Source organism: Parus major, chromosome 4, assembly GCF_001522545.3.
Source record: "Parus major isolate Abel chromosome 4, Parus_major1.1, whole genome shotgun sequence".
NCBI classification, from domain to species: Eukaryota; Metazoa; Chordata; class Aves; order Passeriformes; family Paridae; genus Parus; species Parus major.
Window position 1 is genome coordinate 17811224 of NC_031771.1, and position 21189 is coordinate 17832412.

Consider the following 21189-nt stretch of genomic DNA (forward strand, 5'->3'; position numbering starts at 1 on the left):
TGTACTGTGACCACTAAGAAGGCAGAGACTTTTAGGTGTTCTTAGCCATGCTGCTGTAAATTATATTAAAAGCAAATGCTTCTGACTCTGAAGTCAAAATCCAGGCATGAGTAGTTAAGATAATATCTATCGTCTCTGAGTTGTCTATTCATCTAAAGATGAAGCAAAGTCATAAATCCAGACTGTGGAGGATTGCAGTCGTGTTGAAATTTAATGTCACAGCTTCTGAATTTGTTCTTTTCCTTTTGCTCATCCTAGAAAACCGAGTGGCTAAAGCCCTGCATTTTGCTTCTTTTGAATACTATCTTTGACAATTGGACAGAAATTGTGCTCTAGGCAGCCCTGATTGGGCACAGTGTGTTTGGACAAGGGCCCTTTCTACTTCAGAGAGTCTGAGTGATATATGAATAATGATATATTATGTAGTCTTTGCTCAGATTTTGTGCTACTCTACACAACCACAGTTTTTCTTCTCTTGATCTATGGTATTTCTGCTACTCCCTCAAATTTTGCCATTATTAGAATTTGCCAGTATAGGCAAAATGAACTCTCCAAGAAGAAATCTGGGGTTTCTAAAAACTTTCCTAAATTCTTCATTGAGATCAACTGAATCAAGTTGCTGCTGTAGTCTGATGACTTTTACACTTGCTGAGAACCTAGTTTAATCTCCTGAATGTTTTCTATTAGCTTCCTGTTAGGAGCTCTTGTTACAAAACACTCTAGGGAGCACTCTGCTCTCTCCAGTACTGGAGAAAATCAATGATTTAAGAAACAGAAGTTCAAGATCTAGAGTTACTGCCAACTCTTCTTGTATAATAGATCTGTTTTTGAGACAGGTAAAATGCTGCATAATTTTTTCCCAAGGACTTGCAGAAGAATATTTTTGGGGATTTTGTTTTGAAGGCAGCCTCTCAAATTTTGCTTCAGAATTCAGTGATGAGCTAACTTAGTATAATAGATTTCAACTGAATGTTGGCAAAAGAATGAAGTTAGTAAAAACTAAAATGTTTTGTATTTGATATGAAAGACACCATAAAAGACTTTGTCTCTATCTTATCACACTCTTCCCCTTTTGCTTTGAATTTTTCTGTATTTCAGAAATATCTGTAGAAGATATTTCTGAATTGCTCTGGCAGGATTTTAGATTATGCAGGTAAAGATGCAAGGCTGTTTTGTTTGGGTTTGAGTCTTTTTGCCACAATACAAAATATCTTTTAAATGGCTGAATCATTCAAGATTTAATCACTTCTTAGTGATTGCAACAAAATAAACATTCATAATAGTTTTATAAATAGAATTTGACCATACGAAAATGAACACTTGAAGTATTAGCTGCAAAAATGTAATTTTCTTTAGAGATCTTAATACACTTGCTTAACCTAGAAAAGTTGTGAAATGGATGATATTAAAGCACCACTGGTGTGACATTTTTTTATCCCCTTATATTTGTTTAAAATGCTGGTCACAACTGGAGGTTTTGATTGGTCATCAGTGGTGTCAGTAATGGCCAATTATGCTGCTAATACCTGGCAAATGAGCAAATCTTACTGTTTGCCTTGTGTAAATTACATTTCATAGGAGCAATAAAACAGCCTCCAAGCTTCAGCACTTCAAAGTCATTATAATACTTCTCAGATGGTTAAAGCTGCTCAGAATTCTCAGTCTTCTTCCTTGTATTACCACCCAAGGTGTGATATAATCCTTCTGAAATGCACTGCCTGGAGTCTGCTGTTGCTTAATAAATTACTCCATCTTGCTTATCTCACTCTTGGCATATCCCTATCAGCAGGAAACCATTATGCTGTAGCAACATCCTTTCCTAGTGACATTTTCTCTTAATTAACTGTACAACAATCAAATATTTTATATTCAGAGGAAGACTCTAGAATCATTCTGGAAGAATTCTGTTAGAAATTACTTATATCTTCACATATGATATTCAGTAGTGAAACGTGATTTATTTTTAGGGGGCATTTATGTTTAGAAATACAAAAAAGATCCAGTATAAAGTCTTTAGGACTGGGACCTAGTTCCTGTTGAGTGGTTTCTACACTTCTCTGCTAACTGACCACAGAAACATTATTTAATATCTTAGATATCAGCCCTTAGTTTTAAAATTGAGATATTACCCATCGTCCTTTATAAAAACATGTTTTATGTCTTCTGATAGGAGGCAAACTTAAATGCCAGTCTCATTAATTAAGAATTTTAATTGCTCTTCAAACTAATGCCAGTCTTGACATATTCATGTAGCAAGGGAAACAGACTTGCTGAGCCTAAAATGCACAGCACTGAGATGGGAAAATGAAAAGTCAGACACCAAACAAGTGAGGAAACAAACTACATATACCAGGAGATTTATTTGTGGCATGATAGTTCCACCTTAAAATATGACACCACCCTCCCCAAACTGTCATGTTATTTTGAGTAAAGCTAGGCTAGCGTATCAGTAAGCATATTTGCCTTCATAAAGTCATCTCTCTGAAATGGGCACAGCAGCCCTGTGGTACCCAAGCTCCTTTTGCATGTCTCAGTGGTTTGGCCAGCCATCTTGACAGCATCCAAAAATGAGTACACTTTGGCAATTGTGTCTCAAATGTCTTTGGAAACCACAAACGATCTCTGGAACTGACAGCGTGTACTGGGAGCTGCTGTCATGTATGCCGTACACGTTTGTAAGCCTTGGATGTAGCTTTACGTCCTTTCAGGGGTTTGTTTGATTGTCTCTTTTTGAAACTGTAACTCCATGGAATAACCATGCTCCAAGTAAAATGTTCAGTAGTGAGAGCATTTGTTTGCAGAAATGTGATATCACTGGTGTGAAACTACCAGGGGATATGCCTGGATTTTCCTCTAATTTGAAATTAAGATTCAGGCAGTTCTCAGAGGCAGCTTAAATAATGCATTTCTACATCTTCTCTGCACGTGGTTGCTTGAGTAATAGCACTGGGTACCTGAGGCAGTATATTTAGAGATTTTGTATCTGATATACAGTCTGTGAGGAGGTGGAGAATGAGTGGCAGTGTGAAAGCCCAAAAGCTACCTTCATTGCCTAGGACTAGCTCTGATTGACTGTGAGAAGGTAATGCCTGGCTGGCTGTAGTGTAAACCCTGATCAAGACCAAGTGAGGCAAAAGGAAAGTAGACTTGGATGTCATGGCAACTGTCCATCATTCTGTGTTCTTTCAAAAACATTCAAAGGTGAATATTTTACTCAGAGCAGTTTCTTTAATTGTTATAATTTCTAATATGACTGTATGCTGTAATTGGGCAAAGAATGAATGTTAGATTCAGATTAGGTAACCTATTTTGATTTTTCAGGGTTCACCTGTGTATAATATACATTTAATTGAGGAAACAAGGAAGAACCATTTAGTCAGGAACTGGCTAATGACTCTTGCATGGAGGAACAACATAACTCCCATTAACCCCCATTTTTATCTTCAAAGATGCCGAAAAGACAAGTGTTACACGTCCTGCCATTTGATATGCCTGCACAGGAGTTTACACTTGGGTAGGGAGGAAGTGAGGAGTTTCAGCTTTATTAAAAATACTCCCCCTCTGCTTGGGATGCCAGCAGTTTCATCCACAAACTGATTAGCTTTTTTCAGCTGAAGGTGCCCAAGGCACTAGATAAACATGGGTTTTAGAGGGAACCCACGGTAGTCTTCTGTTGCTTTTCTGCCCTGGGAGGAGTCCCTCCTCTGCAACATCTGTGCCATAGCTGCATCCACCCAAGCAGATCCACTCCACAACATCAACTGGTGGGAAGGTGCCAGGAAAATTGCCTGAAAGCTGTAAAGACAGGAGTAGCAGAAGTTTTCAAGCTGCTGGCAGGAAAGTCTCCCTTCTTCAGCAGCTGAGGGTTTTCTCCTCAGACCTCTTGTAGTATTTAAGTGTTTATAAAAGGAGTAGACCAAAATTAATGTAGAAAGGAAACAGAAAATGCTACCAAATGATTTTTTTTTTTTAACTAACCTGTTCCTTTCCCTGATTGTTGAGATGAAGGACCAATCTCAGCATATATGGTAAAATGAGAGCAAGATGAGGGCTGTTGGGGGTGTTTGAATTTTTTTTAATTTAGTCAGCTTCCAAGCATACAGATTAAGGGGATTACCTTCATTATAGCAGCATCCTGTTGTAGGAATCTCCTGCTGTTTAATTTTTATCTAGGCTGGGTTAAAAATGTGAAATACCTCACCTACCAGGCAAAAGGGAGATGAAGGAACACGGGTGGTTTTAACTGAAGTCTTGTCTTCCCCAACACTAGGACAGAGTAAAGGTAGGGATGAAGGGGAAATAAACTCTTCTTTCTGCAAACAGGCTGTTAAGGAACAGTGATAATAAATCTGTTGAGTGGGGTGTTCGCTGTTCATGCCCAGATATACTTGCTAATAGAACATTTTTAGCCATAAGCATGTACCTCATTCTTACAATGGCTTCTTTTATTTCTATATCCCCAAAGAGGAAAATCCTCACTATCCTGTAAAGTCACCTTTGAAGCCACTTTTCACTTCTGAAAAACCTGAGTTGTGATCTTAAGCAGGGTGATGGCTGATTTGCAGTGAAAGCCAGGTTATTCGACTTTCAAACATAAGCATTCATATTAGTGATTTTCATCAATAAATGACATTATAGCATTTTTCTCTGTGAAACTTAAAAGGATGAAGGTTTCATTCTGTCCTCTGTTCACTGTCATAATACTACATTAGGTCATCTGAGTTTTAAAGATCACTTTGATAACAACATTGCAGGATGTACCTGAAGCGGAATTTTAGTCTAAATTTTAAGACATGTTATTTAGGAACATAATTAGAGCTCCTGCACTGGTGATGATTGAATTCTATAAGGTTAGGAGTTCATTGCAGAGAAGCATTCTGAAAATTAAAGGATAACTAGAATTAGTGACATGAAAACTGAACTAAGGTATCTGAGATGCCTGTGATTCACTTGTCTCTGAAGCAGTCAGGGGTCACTCTCTACTGATGGATGCTTGGAAAACTTGGATGAACAGATTTATAAAAGAGTTCATAATTCTTTTAAGATTCAAGCAAAACCATATTTTTTGGTGTGTAATCCTTTTTTAAATTCCCTTCACCCCCTAAAATCTTGAGTCAGAGAACTATGTAGAGGTAAAAAGATTATGGGGAAAACTACTTGTCAAAAGATGTGGGGGCTTTACTGTAATAAGTGTTTGTCTTTCTGGTCACAATGCATTGTTTTGTGTTTTGCTCGATTCACTGTTGCTCAGTTTCAGCCAAAAGGGACTCTCTCCCTCGTATTAATAATGTCTTCTCTGACAGGCTCTTAGCTGAAGCCACACTTCAATACCTCATTAATGACACTGTTTAGCTTAATGTTAATTTGACGTACAGATGGTCTGTTTTCAGTCCATTGTGCACAGCTCTTTCTGCTCTCCCTGAAGGTGCTACACACAACCCTGTCTGTAGTGTACAGAAAGACCAGACTGAGCAAACTATATGTGGCAGTAACACACACATTATCTCCTTAGCCTCTTATGAATATGTACCAGAGATGATAATTGTGGCTGATTGCTTGCGGCTTCACAGCGTTTGAATCCAACCATCAGTAATTGAGAGATTTGGTCTCAGCATCTCTTGAAATCTGATCTAAATGTTGCCAGTGTGCAAAGGTTATTTGTTACAATCCACTGCCAATATCCTCTAAAATAATAGCAAGCATATATCACTTTGATGCATTCCCATTGGCTGCAAACAGTGCTTTCACACAGGCATGCAGTCAAGTGCCACCTTAAAAGCACACATCACATCACAGTGCTCCTGAAGAGCAACCCCAGAGGCTCCCTGTGTTTCTTGAAAATGCACATTGAGCTCTAATCTGTTTGTGTGTGTGTATATTAATAATTATAATCTGTAAAATTATTGTCCTCTGTTTTGAAAGTGGCAACAAAGAATTATCTGATCAGAAGTTTTTTTCTTTTTTTCCCGCAAAGAGCTGTTGGTGAGATTTCTAGGCTTACTGCACGGTTATTTTATGATTATGTAATTGAATGGTCCTATATTTGGTAACCCCAAAATTAAATTTGAAACCATGCTGTCTTCTAATAAACCAATGCATTTCAGCAGCATTAATACAGTATATTTTGGCCAATGGATTCATGGGAGGTGGACAGCAAGCCTCAGTTCCAATGTGGTCAAAGTTGCAGATATCAAAACATGAACTTTCAAATATCAAGACATGTAGTATAACACTAGTAATTATTCATTTAAGGGCTCCCAGTAACTTCAGCAAATACTAGTAGATGCCTCAATTTTCATCATAGATGCAATCATTCCTCCTCTTTTGTAATGGCAGCAGGAGAGAAAAACAAAATATACTTTGTGATACATTTTCCAGAACTTTTAGAAGCACTGTAAAAGCTACTCATCCCCTCTCTCTCTGATTATGTTGCACAAGTTACTGCAATGTATTGGCACTATATTAATATAATATTGCACTAATTAATATAATTAGTGCAATATTATATTAATATGTGCAATATAATTGCACATATTAATATAATATGGCACTAATATTTGTAACATTTTCTTTTATCTCTTCTGAACTTTGATTTTTCAATTGAAAATATACTTTGTAATTCCACAGAAAGACAGAATGTGACCAGTGCAAAATTTTTAATATCTGAAATGAGTCATTAGGCATATGGGTCTAGGCCTAAAAGCCAGGAATTTATTCCTATAGGTCTTGAAGTTTCATCCTGTAAAGACTACATAATAGGAATGAAAATCTGATTAATGTGTGTAATTAAAGCATCACAGACACCAGGAGAAGCTAGACCACAGCCATTTGCTAAATGGTGATACAACACGCTTCCCTTCCCAACTCCTGCATTATTGCCACCATTTCAGCAAGATGGGTGGAAAGAAACGATTTATTGTTGTGAAGGGAATTATAAATATATTATAACTAATATGTTATGCTAACATCACTTTAATCAGGTAATTATTAAAGGACTGTTTGGCCTTTAAGGACATTGATTTAATGGGAATTAATTTAATGATTGAACACTGTTTGTGTAACATTATCATTGCTAGTGATGCAGAAAATTGGAATCTCAGCTCAGCTGAAAAGAGTTTAGACTTTTTATTATCACATTAGATACTATTCTACTGGAATGTAGTTATTAGACTCTTTTTTATACTTCCAGTATATATATAAATGTTTGGGGTTTATCTAAAAATTTCTGAACAGGAAAAGTAAGTTAAAATTTTTGTCATTGTGCTGCTCTCCTTTTTGATAGAGGCTTGAATTTCTGTTTAAAATAGCCTTTTAGAAAGTCCATTAGATTTTGGATTTGACTTGCTATTGCTTCTCCCATAAAACAAATTTTCTCTGTTTTCATTCTCTGCTTTCTTCTCTGCAAGCCTGATACATTTTTTTAGGAGAAATAGAGTTTGGATTATGGAAAAGTTTTGCAACTTTGGAGACCCAGCAACTTTTAAAAGTAGCAGCAGAGCCCAGTTCTATCTAGATTATTCTGAGGCTGAATCCTGCACTATCTAGCCACAGCTTAGTGGAAATAGTGAACATTATAAAGAGTGTGCTCAGTACCTGAGGGTTAAGACAGAGTTAAAGCTGACCTTTACAGTTACAACACCCACTTACCTAAAGGTGTGTTGTTTCTGGATGCCCTCCTTGGTTTGCCCTTAGGAGTGCTATTGTCACAATTTATTTTTCATCTTTGTAGTGCCTCTAACCACAGTTTTATATAAATTAGACCCAGGGAGAAAAGGGGACCATGTAGTGAAGTGGTGCATCTGACAGACTGCTGCAAATAGATTAATTTTCAAACAAAATTTTACTCAAGGATGTCTGACAGTTCCTGCTGTATCTTGGCAGAATTTTCCAAAGGAGCCTAGTGGCCAAATGATTAGCCCTCTGTCACTAGAATGAAGCTGTTACAGTAGACACAGCAAGTTAGGCTGGCTGGTATTTGAAGACTGGTAGAAAAATAATTTGGTAAGAGACATAGCAGAGACTTAAACTTACAAACACAGTAGGTTACTAATCCAACAGTGAGCAATGCTGCAGTAGGCTGGAATGCTTTGCACTGGGTAGCACTGACCCTTTCCTTAATGCAAGAGGATTTTCTAGCTTTGGAGAGGATATTTGCAAGGAACATGACTGAAGAACCTGTATTTTAAGCAAAATAGTTTGTGAGCAGGCATTTCACCAATCTTTGGGATATTTCTATTTGTCCATCAGGTCATATGTCAAGCCCTCTGACCAGACTTATGAGATGGGTTCTCTGGGCTGTAACTTGATGAGGGTTTTTGTGGAACTGCCACTGGTCCTTGATTAGTCACAGCATTTGAAATCTCAGCATGGATCATATTTTTCTATTAATGAGAAAACACAGCTGAGCAATGAGCCTTAGTATGTGAGTCAAGTGCCAAAGGCACATCCAAACAGATACACAGCAGTAAAAAATGGAGGATTTTCAGAGGGAGTTTTCAAGATATGGAATGTAGCTTGGAGGTGACTGCTGGCCAGCAGTAACAGAGGGTGACAAGGTAGCATGGTAATCTGTTTTTCAGATTGGAACTGGCTTGTGCCTGGCCTCCTTGATTGGAGGCTGGGGGAAACCTACATCTGCCCCACAAGGTTGTGCATATACCCTCAGGTTAGCTGGCTTCCAGAGCTGCTGATAAGGATCTTTAGCATGTATAAGATGCAGCTTCTCAGATTCACAGATTTCAGATAACTAGGAGTGATTTGAAATAAGCCTGAAGGAGAGGAATGATAGTTTTGGATTTTCTCCCTGTCACATAAAGGGGAGAAATAAATGAGGAGAGCTTTCTTTTGTGCATCACTGCTTCCCTTCTGGGAGTGCAATGAGGGCAGTGCTTCCCACCCAGCTGAAAGAAAACAATCTTCCAGGGAGAAAATGTAATGAGATTAGTCAGGGGATCATTACACTAACAACAACAAATGGCAAGAGTAAGTGATTGTTTAGTTCAGAAATAAGACATTAAGGGGAGAAAAAATTAATCAGAGCACCAAAAGACAAAGTGAACACATTCTTTAATTGCCTATAGACCAGCAGGAAAAATCTGAATAATAAGCAAGAACAGTTAGAAATATAGAATTGATCTTCATGGTGTTTCTGAAATCTAGTAGGAATACTAGGAAATACTGAAAGTCAGATGGACAAGGTGGGCAAAAGGGGAAGGAGATGTCACTATGTCAAAATGGCATTAGGTATTTCAGAAGTTGAAAACTTGGAAAGAACTGATCTTGGGGTTTTTTTCTGTGACTGTGTGCTGATAGCTGGAGCACAAAATGAGATGGGAGACAGTGTCTGCTGCAGGCCACAAAATCACACTGGAGCTGCTCCTGTAGAGCATCTCTGTAATGCATAAGGGAAAATGTGAGGTGTAAGAGGGGCAGGCAGGCTGAATGGTGTGTGTTTCCAGCCTCCAGCTGCCCATACCAAAGTACCTGGAACACACACGTAGAACATATTGAAAGGAAGAGGAGCACTGATTGCACCAAAATGTTGAATGCTATAAACTTCAGAGAAAAAATGACATGGGGAGAAAGTGTACACAGAGCTGAGAACAACAGGAAGGAGGGCACTGAAAACTTTATTAGGAGATATACAAACCATAATGATATTGGTGAAGGTGATACTATTCAAAATCATTATGCCAGAAAGGCAATAAATGTTTCTGTGCTTGTGAAAAAGCAAATTAAATACTTTCTGTGTAGTGGAGGTTAAATGGTAGCTATTAGCATAACACAGGTTCAAATCATCAAATTCAAACAAACTTCACCCAAGCATTTATGAGAGTTTGCTGTGCAGCTTCCAAGATTTCTGTTTGGTGACTTGAGTCCTAGATAGCTCGACAGGTTTTAGGAAGATAACAAAAAAAAAATTTCCTGTAAACCTAAAGACCAAACTGAACCTTCGATTCAAGTTTTTCTTCCATCTTAATATCTGGATGTAACCAGATGAAAGACTTAACAAAAATAAACAGACACTTAACAATTTCAAAAGATACAACCAGTAAAAAATCTACACATGGCTTTTTACTATTTTAATTGAAAAAAAGAAAACTTTGTTTTTGGGATTTGATGGAAACTTTTATAATCACTTTGGTAAATAAAAAAAAATTGGGTCCCCTCCAGTCCTACTTCCAGTGAACTCAAAGAACAGTTCCTAATATATTTGGAGTATTTTCACAATATAGTAATAATACATAGATGCAGTGCTCTCTCTTTAAGAAGACCTGAAGAAATGTTTCATGTGTGAAGCAAAATATCTGAATGTCTCTTTTCATATACTTTTTTTTTTTTCCTTTTAATCACTACATTTTAATACAAACCAAGTGCTACAGGAGGAGCAGGAGCTGTGGTGAGTAAAAAACTACAGCTGGCTCTTGAATTTCTCCATACCTTGTAAGATCTGGCTGCCAGCCCTGCCTCCTAATCAGTTCCTTCTCCATTCCCAAGACCCTGCAATCTGCCAATATGTGCAAGGATAGGGAATTCAGCCACTGATTTACAAGCTTATTTGGAAGGCATTACCAATTCAAGGAGTTGTATTCTCCTGTAGAATAATCTGTCATGCCTGCTGTGGTCAATGGGTGTTAACTTCAGCACAAAATGGAACATTACAAGCTCAGGTTATAGCATGCCAGCTTAAATGTTATGGACAAATACATGTAAAGTTCAAGGAAGAATGGAGAAGGATAGATGAAAAAAATGAAAATAAGGGAAGAAAAATTCATGATGAGAGATTTCCCGAAAACTTCCAAGCTGCATTTACTTCACAGCTGGTAGAAATAGGCATAGGCTTCATTGACTGTAAAATATTTTTTTTGTCCTATACTGAATTGAACATTTCCAATTGAAAGTGGGAGAGATTTTATATTATCAAGAAAGTTTTTAACAGAACAATAGCAATAGCTAATGCTCTGAAAGGTTCTGACTTTGAAGAGCTCTGCTTTGCAGAGTTTTGCAAAGATCAAAGAGCTCAGTCAAACTTTAGGTTTTGTTTCTTGTGGCAAAAAAAAGTGGAAATATAAAATGCCTTTTCCTCTTTGTTAATACAAACTACTTCCCTCACACACAGTCTCTATTAATGTCCCTTTCACAAAGAAAACAGAAGACGTACATTGATCTAAACTGTTTGCAACAGGCATCTTCTTTATTTACGGAAATTGCAGATGCACAGCTTAATTGATGTGGCTATTCTTACAGGCTAAAGGCTAAATTGCAGCCAATTCCCAAGTTCTTTGTGCTTCTTTACCAAAGGCCAATAATGTGGACAGAATTTTTGTAAGAAAAAGCAGAATCAAAATCTGTCCCCAGATAACCCACCCTATTATTTCTTTACCTTCCTTTTCCAAGCACAGTTGAGATTCTTGTTTTTAATTTTGATAGCATTACAGTTCCTCAACAAAACAGTCACTATTAACATATTTTTCATGGTTCTTTAAATTATCTGGAAAACTCCTTACACAGAAACTCAGATCACTGCAGTTTTTCTTCAGGCAAACAATTGACAAATCCCTGAGAACAAGATGTTTAGAAAAAGAGCCTGTGCATTTTGAAGTCTTCAAGCTTATTCCAGAATTATAAAATACCAGGATCTTACCAGGCTGTGATCCTGAATTTCCCTTTTTTGCCCATTTGTCCTGTGTTTTCATTCCTCCTTCTTGCCTGTACTTCTCTCTTGTGTTTTTTGACATAAAGAAACATTTGAACTGAATACTAATGAGGGAAAATATTTTCTTTAAGTAAAAATGTGTATGGTAATTGTATAGTTTCATATTTTATCTTCTAAGTTAGGTTTTATCCTGATATTTAAGTCTGTCATAATTATGCATTATGTTGTTTGCATTATCAAGACAATGCATTATTTTTTCTGCCTTCTATCTAGCTCGAGGCACTTGGAAAAAAACGTGAATAAACAGAAATTTATAAGATAAGTTGCAGTCTAAGCCTGTCATCTGAAGTAGGCCAGCATTAAAATGGTCTAGGATTGATGAAGGAGAGCTGCATTAGATGAGAGTGGGAGGACTAGAAGTAATTTCTTTCACCATGACTTCTACAGTAATTCACCTTTTTCAGAAAACTCCCAATAAGATTGATTTTTCTAGTTCAGTTTACTCTGGAAAATATCTTTCCCTTCTTGCACATGCAATCTGAAAATCTTAAAGGTAGATTAGATATTTTCTAAGTGATTTTAGCACCCATCACATGCCAGATAAATTATACTGGGAGATGTAGCCACAACATAGTTGATATACAGGTAGTGGAATTCTGTGCTGCACTATACCTACTGCGGCCCTATCGGAAAGGCCACAAAAATGATAATATAGCCTCTATATTCCTTTGAGATCTGTCTCTTGAGATGACAAAGCAACTCCAGGACTGCTCTCCTCTGTATTTTCCATTTGTTCCACGAGTGGGGCTCATGGTACTCATGAAAGTACATGAAAGTACAAAAGTACTCAGTACTTCTAAGCGCTGCCCATCATGCCCCGACAGCAGTGTTTTTACTGTAGCCCTACCAGTGTGCTGACCTCCACTGATGAATTTTGCTGTAGGGATGAGGTGTCACAGAATAGGTTCTTCTCTGGTCATCAACGTGTGGCTATATTGCACAGGTGGCCCCCTTTGCCATTAGGGGCTACTAAGCTTTGCTGGTATGATCCGAAGGACAACGGCAGGCAAAGATTTGTTCTGTGTTCTTGGCTCCCCCCTGCTTTGCACTGTGTGCCCTGTGTGTAACCTCTTGTAATTAGAACATGGCATGATCCATGAAGATGTCAATGGACCTGAAACTCATCCTAGATCTTGGAAAGCAGAGCTCAGGGAGGTTTGTGTGTCTGTCCCTCCTGCACACTAATTTAAAGTTGAGAATAATATCTTTGAGGTGTGTAGCTCTCTGTTGTGGTAATGTTAATGGAAAAGCAGTGGTTGTTGCTCTCCTGAGTGACTTGGAACTCTTCTGCACTGAGAAAATGAGGATTGGGACAGAAAGAAAACTTCAGAAAGTTGTATCCCCAGAAACAAAACTGGGGCGAATGAAGAGGTTTCTTAAGGTGAACTGTCATGGTGCAGGAAATGTTTTAGCAAAAGAGTACAATGGAACAAGACTGTATCACATTAAGTCTCCTAATAGATGCCAAAGAAATGATACCATGGCAGTAAAAGATCTCCTTTGATTTTTGTTTCTTTTCTTTTACTGGGAAAAGTGAAGTGCCCTGCCTGTACTGCTTAAAAACATCATGCACCTGTGCAGTTGTGGTGTCAGCCCTGCTTTAGAAATGAGGGTTTAAGAAGCCTCAGTGCAAGAATTGTTAGAGGAGTGAGGTATTATTTTGCTATGTGTTTATTGTATATGTACTTCAATACAAGCTTTGTCCTCAAGCTTCATTTATTGACTGCTGGTATACAAGGAACAACTGTGAATTAGGAACAAGGCTTCACAAACACCTGGATTTATGGTTTATTTTTAACCAGCATTCATGGTTTTCAAAGTCTACTTTTAACATGGGTGGGAAAAGGAAAAATAATAGTAAATAGTGGGGACAACCTTATGGAAGTATGGGAAAGCTGTATGGACAGTAGGGAATGCTGTGGCTGAAGGATCTATAGTGGCTTTCATGTTCACCTGATGCACAGCATCCTTGCTTGAACCAGAAGGCAGGTGTGTGAGTTTCAATGGTCCTCTCTCTTCTGACATTTAATTTCAATTCAAAAATATGAGAATTTAAGAGTTGTACTCATTAAGCTGAAAAATGAAAGTGCAAGGATATCCAAAATATCATTGGCTTCTTCTTAATTACACTAGCTGTTTCAATTAAGTGTGAAGATTATCTATAGGTATTGGCACCTGAAACTTAAAAGGACAAACAGCCTTTTCTGATAAATTAATATAATTGCTCTTTTCATTTTATTAAAAGAACTTTTTTTAATTAAGTATTTCAAAGACATTGAAAAAACTGTTGTAAAATGGAAATACTCTATTAAAAGTAATTCAAAATGTATTCAGCAGAGAAACTCAAATCTTCAGATGTTGAAGTTAGTGTTTATCTTTGATAATCTTTAGACTGAAATAATATCTCCCAATCTGATCAGTAAATTCTTATTTCACACTATTACATGGCATCTTGGAAATAAAAGAAAACTTGTTTCCAGCTGTGTAGAGCTAACAGATCTTGTCTGTCAGTTCTGGAAATCTCAAAAGGCAAAGGATTTCAGTGTTTGTACACCAAGGGTATAACTGAATGGAGTCAATTATTATTTCACATATGGTACAATTCCACATCACTGATACAGGAAAAAAAATTCAAATTTGTATGGCAATGCAGAGTTCCTGGTGTTTTGTATAGGTAAGAAAAAATTCTGAATAAGGCAGTAAGAGGATCCTTAGTAGACAAACTGATTAAACCTCCAGTTTCTGTAAATAAGTGAAAATTGTTTTTTCTTGGAATGGGAATAATTGTTATTTGTATTCCCTTGAACCTACTTGCTGTGGAAACATTAAGGTTTTTTTACATAAGTACAAAACAAACTACCTACAGATTATTGAATTGGTAACAAATTACTTTTACAAATCCCAGGTATTACCATCATAGGATTTTGCACAGGAGAAAACTACCTCAAAAATGATATCAGCTTCTCAAATTGCTGAGTCTAGAGGGAGAGGAAAAGGGTGAACATCTTGAGCAGTTGACTGTGGGTGTTTGCTGTGTTCACCTATCCCCCCCAGTTACTGGTAGCTGTGACAGAACACACTGCAGCTAAAAGGGGGATTTAAAAATATTAACATTTTCCTTTATCTAAAAATGTGAGATTCATATATATTTTTAAACAGAAAGAGCTCTTGCAAATAAATACTCCAAACTAGTGTGTTTTGGTGCAGTTATTTGAATAAAAACTGCTGCTTTTCATGGTTTGCATTACTAGGCTCTTGTCACACAATCGATAGTTTGCAGCTCATCCTGGGAGGCTTAATTGCTGCTCATGTTCTGTTTACATGGCAGTTGGATTTTAAAGGAAAGCAACTATAGGAATACAAAACAATGTTTGCTTTCTTCTTCAATACGTGTGATTTTTTTTCCTACGTGTCCAAGTTCACTTGCAGCAAGTTGTACACATACATATGGTTCTCACTAGCATCTGCCTGCCTACAGAACTGTGAAAAGTAATTGTGTTTTGATGGGATTTTTTGACTTTATGTTCCCCAGAATGAAAGAAAAACTTAATTAACGTTTGTAGATAAGATCTCTAAGGAAAGAACATTGTAAGAATTTACTTTGGCTGCTTTTGTTCTGAGATCTAGAAGTCTATTTCCATTTCTGGACAGGACTGGCAGATGAACTGCAATTAAAGGCACAATAGCAAAAGAGATTAAACACAGGAATGACAACTGACAGTGTGGGCTTCTTTCAGTGCTTTTTGTTGCATAGAAAGTGCAGCTCCAAATCCTGCTCAGTTCACTGAAGCACCAGGTTTTAATGAACTGCTTTATGCTGTTAACCTTGGGGTCTAGATATCCTGAGCAATGCACAAGCATTCCTCTGCCAAATGAAAACTCTTGCTTTTCCTTCTTCCCCGCAGGAGGAGAGGTTCCATACACAACCCTGGCAACCCGACTGATGATGGGAGCCTGGTGGCTTTTTGCTTTGATTGTCATCTCCTCCTACACGGCCAACCTAGCAGCTTTCCTCACCATCACACGCATTGAGAACTCCATCCAGTAAGTTGATAAAGAATGATTCAAGGGAAAGGAGGGCGAACATAAATATACATGTAGAGGGGTATAAATGTTCTACTTAAATGTGAGAACAGGAATAAATTTTTATCCTCCTGAGAAGTAGTTGGAAAGTTAGAAAAATAACAATATGCCATGGACTGTTGGTCTCCCTGGAGACACTTTGTTTTTAGGATTGGAATGGTTGGCCTCTAGCAGATGCTTTTCCCTGTGGCAGACATACATATGTATGTTTGCACACATACATATTTTGAAAGAAGCAACTGAGTTTGAGCTGACCACACAGTATCAGTGTTTGAAATAGGAAAGTATAAATTGCCGCTTTGTTCTCCAGCTCTGCTTTCCATTCAGATGTATTCCACAATATTTGTGTTCTGACACTTTGGTCAGGAAGGAACCCAATGCTTCCTCAATGTATAGGGAGCTCAAAGCTGACTTCACCTATTCTTGCCAAAGCAGAGATGTGTTAACAGAAACAAACAGTAACAAACTCACTCCTTGTCATCTCTGCTCCTTCTGCTCCCAGGAACTCTCTTGCTACATAAGCAATCATGTCGTTCTCTTTACTCCATCTATTCGTTCCCTTTACTCCATCTATTCGTTCCCTTGCTTTTTATGCCTTCCAAAAATGAATGTCCTGCTCTTTTCCCCTCAGTTCAGTTATGGTGAACTCTTTCTGTCACACCTTCCAGTCTTTTTCTGAAGATCATGTCATCTTTCCATACCTTTACAGCAACCTTTCTAGGTCTCCTACCATCTCTCTCTGACCTTTGTACTCCAGGATCCTCTCCTTCAGCAAGTTTCATGCTGAGTTATCCTTGCTCCCATTACTACAGTAACATCCTTCACCTTCAAATGTTCACTCCTGGGTCAAAGCAGAGACTAGAAAATACAGTGGAGCATTAGCTAGCCAAGCACTGTGAGGGGCAGCTGACCATTTTTTCATAGCAGGTTAATCTTGAGCCTACAAGTTTTTGAAAGTATGTGAGAGTGACAAAATTACCCGTTCTTTTATATCCTTCTTTGCAAAAATCACAGTGACTTTAAAGAAGAGAGACACATTTCACTGTATTTCTTCCATCAGAAAGGTAAGAACTTGACCTTCAAGTCAGGCTCAATGCTGACCTTAGGGAAAATTCTGTTTTCCCAGTACAATCATTGATTCAAGTCCCTGACTTGTGTGTATCATGACCTGAGGTCTTTCTGCCTCTAGTCCAGCTGCTTTCAAAATCTCTCTGAAATTCCCCTTGAGACAGAGAGCCACTATCACAGACTGAGCAGGGGGAGCCTTGGCCTCCTGTGAATTCACAGGTCAGGATCAAGCATCACTGCATGCCAGCAGTCACTGTGCTCACACAAATGTACTTCTCCTCCAGGTGAGGATTTTCTATGAGTGAAAACCAGTCCAGGCTTTCACATGGGCTGCTAAACATCTGCAATAGCAGACAAGTTTCATTTACAATTGAAGCCCAAGTTGGACCCAAGAGCAGAAGCAGTACTTAGATTTGAGTGCACAGTTATGTCCTCACTCTTGGGTGGTGAAGGTGGAGGGAGAAATTGGTGTTCCATGGACCAAATTGTCCAGGCTTTACCAGTCCTTACATTCCAAATTGGAAATTTTCTGTGGTTGTTATCCTTCCTTTCTGAGGTAAACCTTACCACCTTCATCTATTAGAAAGCTCCATACTCTAAGACAGGGATATATAAAACAGACTAAAGTCAGGAGAAAATGAGAAAATTTCTCCCCTGATACAGTTGTGTTACCATTTAAATCAAGCTACCATTTTCTTTTGTGTTCTGAATAACAGATTTTCACATGATGCAATGCTGCTGGGGTATTTTAACACAATCCAATCATTTGACTTTGGAGTCTCAATAATAATGCCTTCAAAATTTGTATGGGAATAAAATAATATTCTGTGTCAATGTTTGTCAACATTGACCTTGATATTTTGAGGGAAGTTGATTTATTTATTAGGTATTAAAAGATTTAAATTTGACTAAGGACTGCAAAGAAACAACATGGGAATTTATTTATGCAAAATAAATTATAATGATATATTCACTCATTCAGTTTGTCATTACAAGAATGGAATATGCTTCTGCATTCTGCTTTGAAATCATGTCCCTTCTAATTTTAAAGTATTCCAGAAAAATATTCAAATTACTGTGACAAATGCCTGTGTTTTCTTATGACGTGTAAAAAAGAATAACATATACCCAAACTATAATTTAATATATCTTCAGCTTTTTCTTGCCGTTTATTATGATGTCACTAGAAAAGCCTCAGTGGAATTTTGAGGTTATTATGTACAGTTGGGACTACATTGGTCTTTGTGCTGTATTATTTATGGGAAGAGTCACTGAAAATGTTTTATTCAGTAGAAAATGTTGCAGCTGGAAAGCTCCTGGAATGAAAGAACAGACATTTTTCAACAGTACTTCCAGCTCAAAAATAGAGTAATTAGATGTGTTTAGTATTCATTAGGGAATGAAGTTATCCTAACTATGGTGTGAGTACAAAACTTTAGTTTACAAAACTGCCAAAATTGGAACTTCAACCAGCACATACGAGAGAGGCTGTTTGTTTATCATGCTGAATTACTGCAAAGTGGAAAACATGAATAAGCAATAAAGAAAAAAGCTGATGCTTCTTTTTTCCTTTTTTCCTTTTTTCTTTTTTATTTTTTTTAACAGTTCAAATTGTACTTTGGGGAGCCTTCAAGGCCAGAATGGAAATGAGTATAAGCATTTAAAAAAATAATCCAGATTCTGGTGGTAGTGCTTGTCAGCTTTACACAAGCCAGGAAAAAAGGAAAGAAATTGAAGTCAGTGGGTTTTCACATATATAAAAAGTATTTAATAGTTTTTCATTTCACATTTCCAGCTAGAATCAGATATTACAGTGTGTTGTTGTAGGTATGGTCCTTGTGATATCTTTTACAAAAGATAGTTGGATTCAAGCAGCCCACAGCACATTTATTTCATTTCCATGAAACATTTGGTAGTTACTGCATTTCACCTTTTGGATACGTTTGAATATTTCAGCTTTTTCTGTTCAGAAATCTTGCAGCTTTCCCCTGTTCAGTTGGTGGGAAGGCTCGGCCATTCTTCCTAATCAGTGCCTCATGGTATCCAGAGCTCTGTTTTGAGTGGCAAAGCATGCAGGATTTTATTAGTCCATCCAGAAAGGAGGACCCTTAAAGAAATAAGCGTTCCCTTTCTCCATAGAGTTTCAAAGTAGATCTTTGCTGCATAACCTCACCTGATGGCATTTGTGCTCTGCCTCAATGTTCAATTTGAATCAAACTTTTGCAATTTTAAAATTAATTTAGAGAAACTAGAATAAAATGAATGGGTGTTAAATCTGCCTTTCCAGAGAAATGGCTACTCTTAATACCTCCGGGAGCTCAACTTTTCACCTTCTACCAACACACAATATCATGAGCAGAGGACCTCAAGTTCTAAAGTAGTTCCTGGATGCATCTTTTGTTCACACTTGACCCACATTGCAGATGACATTTAAATCAAGAGAGTCAGCATTTCAAATGCCAAAACACTGTGGCAGCAAAGCATGATTTCTATGCGTTTTAAATCTTTAGGTCGCTTTCTCAAATGTAACATAAATTATTAGCAATTAGGAGTGGCTTTTCTTAGTAAATGCCAAATAAATTTGGAGGTCCGGAGCTATTTCTGGGAGGTGCTTACATTCTGAATTTCATCACTGAGCCAGTGTTAACATTATTAGGTTTTATGATTCCTTTAGGACTAAATTTGAGTCCATTGGCAGAGATTGATTCTATGCAAATTACTGCATTCTTTTTCTGGGTTAGGAGAGGGTGTCACCACCTTCTCATGGGCACTGACATTTTGCAGGGAGTTGGGTGAACAGAGAAGTCAAATGATTTGCCATTTGAAAGCTTGGTTTCAAGTTTAATCCACTTCTAAAATGTGGAAGCATAAGAGTTTAGCTTGTACATGTTGTGGGGGGTAAGCGTGCATCTTTTGTCTTCTGTAAAATCAGAAGTTCCCATTATGTTCTCCATCTCATAACAAGTGTGTCTTGTTTGATAGGTGAGACCTCGGCCTCCAAAAATGGAGGCATAGTGGGAAATCAGGTCTGTCTTTCTTAGCCATTCTTCTCACAACATTTTGCTAAACCATGATTCACTTGAAGCTGAGAAGTCCTTAAGGCTTTGTACAGCTCAGTGCAACTGACTGCAGGATTTCTGTAAGGGGGTTGCACAGAACATGGTAATTAGATATTGCCCAATGCATGTCCATTAATCTTCCCTTTAACATGGTTCACCCTGCAAGCAATATTACAGGTTTCTGCTACAGCTCACCCTGACAACAGCTAAACCCCTCGGCTTAATGTGCCCTGTTCCCTAACCCTAAATCTGCTTGTGAATTAATCCTTAGTGTCCTAGGAAAAACCCCAACCAACCAGACAAATGAACAAAATAGCACAAAAGAACTGGAAAGCGTTATCTGAATTAGTCATAAATAAGAACTTCAGTGTAGGCCATGACATTGGTTGTTTATTGCTGAAAATTTAGTAACTGATTCTTACAGACAGCTCTATGCAGCACCCAAGTCTAGCACAGCTAGCCTGAATTGATCAGTAACCCAGGTTTACAAAAATAAGTTGATGCCCAACTCTCTGATGGCAGTGGTGTTTTATCACCTAAAGAAATTCCTTCTTTATGAAGCTGACTTCTTGCTTTTTAACATTTTTCTGTGGACTTTTTTAACACCTTTGTCTGACCTATGTGAACGTGTTACAATTCTGAGTGTAGGATTTGAATTTATAAAAAGAAACATATCCTAATCCTACTATGTTTTTCTTCTACCTGGAGGCAGAGACAATTTTTTAAATTGCAAAGTAACTGATTTGTACAAAGCCATAAAATGAAAGTGACCTGACAACTACTGGCTGATTAAGGTGTAGAATACTAAACAAAATCAACAAATGCTGGGAAATACATCTGTTAATAATTCTTCCTCAAATGACTACATTCCTCCTCAGAATAGCCCTATTAGCCTAGTTAATTTAGGATAATATTGATGCTGGGATAATATTGGTATTATCCCAGTAATTGCAATGAGAAAAACACTTACCATAAAGGCCACACATAATATTTTTCCCCACAATGCTGCATGAGTGATAGACAAAAATAAGCAAAATGACCAGACTGCATGGTCACTTCCCTAGAAGTAGAATTTGTCTATATACAAGCTCAGTTAAAGTATCTTTCTTTTCTTAACAATTTTTTCCACTATATGTGCTTTTTTCATATTTTTAAACAGATTTTATCATTCATTACCTTATTGCTTCAAAACTAGAAATTAAAAGAGAAGAAGATTTCAAAATGTGAAATTATCATTTGCTTACTCATGCTAATGAGTGCTTT

The 21189-nt window shown here is 37.5% G+C and overlaps 1 protein-coding gene across 2 annotated transcripts in view; it reads left to right on the top strand.

The window, feature by feature from the left end:
* Nucleotides 1-21189, top strand: part of GRID2 (glutamate ionotropic receptor delta type subunit 2) — a 673180-nt gene that overhangs the window by 557180 nt on the left and 94811 nt on the right. For both annotated transcript variants that reach the window (XR_004496988.1, XM_015625795.2), the window contains exon 12: nt 15622-15760. Coding sequence is in view for 1 of the 2 variants with exons in the window: in XM_015625795.2 (XP_015481281.1) it covers nt 15622-15760 (139 nt within the window). In the remaining variant the exon portion in view is untranslated. The remainder of the gene's footprint in view (nt 1-15621; nt 15761-21189) is intronic.